Source organism: Emiliania huxleyi, assembly GCF_000372725.1.
Source record: "Emiliania huxleyi CCMP1516 unplaced genomic scaffold EMIHUscaffold_5818, whole genome shotgun sequence".
Lineage (NCBI taxonomy): Eukaryota > Haptophyta > Isochrysidales > Noelaerhabdaceae > Emiliania > Emiliania huxleyi.
Window position 1 is genome coordinate 1 of NW_005197632.1, and position 1,526 is coordinate 1,526.

At 64.9% G+C, this 1,526-nt stretch overlaps 1 protein-coding gene across 1 annotated transcript; it reads left to right on the forward strand.

Moving 5' to 3' along the window:
- Positions 1-35: 35 nt before the first annotated feature.
- EMIHUDRAFT_78643 (hypothetical protein) lies at positions 36-440 on the forward strand (the record flags this gene model as incomplete). The annotated part of the gene is made up of 1 exon (XM_005764668.1): positions 36-440. The coding sequence occupies one exon, from the start codon at positions 36-38 to the stop codon at positions 438-440; it is 405 nt and encodes a 134-aa protein (XP_005764725.1).
- Positions 441-1,526: the final 1,086 nt, after the last annotated feature.

Sequence of the window (1,526 nt, forward strand, 5' to 3'; positions counted from 1 at the left end):
GCGGGCGCGACCGCTTTCGGGGCGCTCTCCGGGCGATGTTTCAAGGCCTCCCCACTCCTCCAGACGCTTTGCCCCTCCCCTCCTCGCTCCCCTCCCTCCCCTTGCCTGCCCCTCCCCTCCCCTCCCCCCCAGCCTCCTCTCGCACTCCCCTTCGCTCGCAGGTCGCCGGCGGCGAGTACGAGTACGAGGTCTGCCTCTACAGCCGCGCGACCCAGCGCGGGAGAGGCAAGGGGAAAGCTGCCTTCTCCCTCGGGCGGGAGTGGGCTTGGGAGACCGCCGGCGCCGTGGGTGTGCTGCGCGGAGGGGACAAGTGCGGCGCCGGCCCGAAGCGGTCGGTCCGCATCACGTTCGAGTGCGCGGAGAGCGAGAAGCTCGGGCCAGTGAGCGAGCGATCCACTTGCGCTTACGCCACGACCCTCGCCACGCCCGCCGCGTGCTGAGATTTGTACGGTGTGGAGCGCTCGCGATGTTTACGTAACGTGGGGTAGAGCAGTACACGACGGAGATGACTGATGAGCGAAAGACAGAGCCTCAGAGGCTCGCGCACAAAAAAACATCCAACAGAGGGGTGGAAGGCGGGAGAATCCAAAAAAGCCGTCCAAAAAGCCAAAACGACCGCCGACGCGCGAGTCGCGCGCGCAGTGTGCAATCTTTACCGCGGTATGAGACTGGTATTTGGCGATATTTTGATTAGTTTTGGAGTGGTATGGTATAGTGGTATGCGAAAGTGGTATGCGGGGTTTTCAGTAGTTGTAGCGGCTGTCGGTGTGGTCCCGGGGGCGAAACCATGCAACAGTGCGGGTATTACCCGGGTATACCCGGGTTTTTCCAGAGGTATACCCGCAAAATACCCGGTATTTTGCCGATTTTGCCGATTTTGCCACCAAGAAGGCACTCCGACTCGCTTTGATTTCCGTGAGGCAACTGGTATCCCGTACCACTTTTTGATTAGTGCAGGCCTTGGGTTTGATTAGCCAAAAACTCCCATACCGGTAAAGATTGCACACTGCGCGCAGGGCGGGGGCTCAGCAGACATCGGCTCGCCGAGGCCGGAGAAGGGGACGGAGGGAAGGGCAGTCGGCGAAGGGGTAGTGTGATAAAGGGCGCATGGGGCCAGTCGTCACCTTCCTGCCTCACAAAGGCGGGGCTGTCCTGGCGAGCCGGGGCGGGAGAGGGGGCAGCAAGTCGCGCCTGCCCGCCGCACGCGTCAGCGACCCGGGGGCCGAAGCGAGGGGCGGCTGCTCTTGCGCCGCCGCCTCCGCCTCGCGCCTCCGCCTCCCGTCCGCCGCCGCCTCGAGCGCCTCCCGCGACGACCGCCGCCCAAAGGAGCTCGCGCGGAAGGCCGCCTGAGGGCAGAGCGTCTTCCTTGATGCCTTTCTGTGGTCTCGACAGCGCGATGCCCTCTCGCGCGGAGATGCGGCCGAGGAGACGAGCTCGTGCGGCGGCACCTGCTCTCGGGTGAGCTCGGGTGAGCTCGGCTGGTCTGAGGGCGGCCGAGGCGAAGAGCCCAAAGCGGCGCCGGCGGC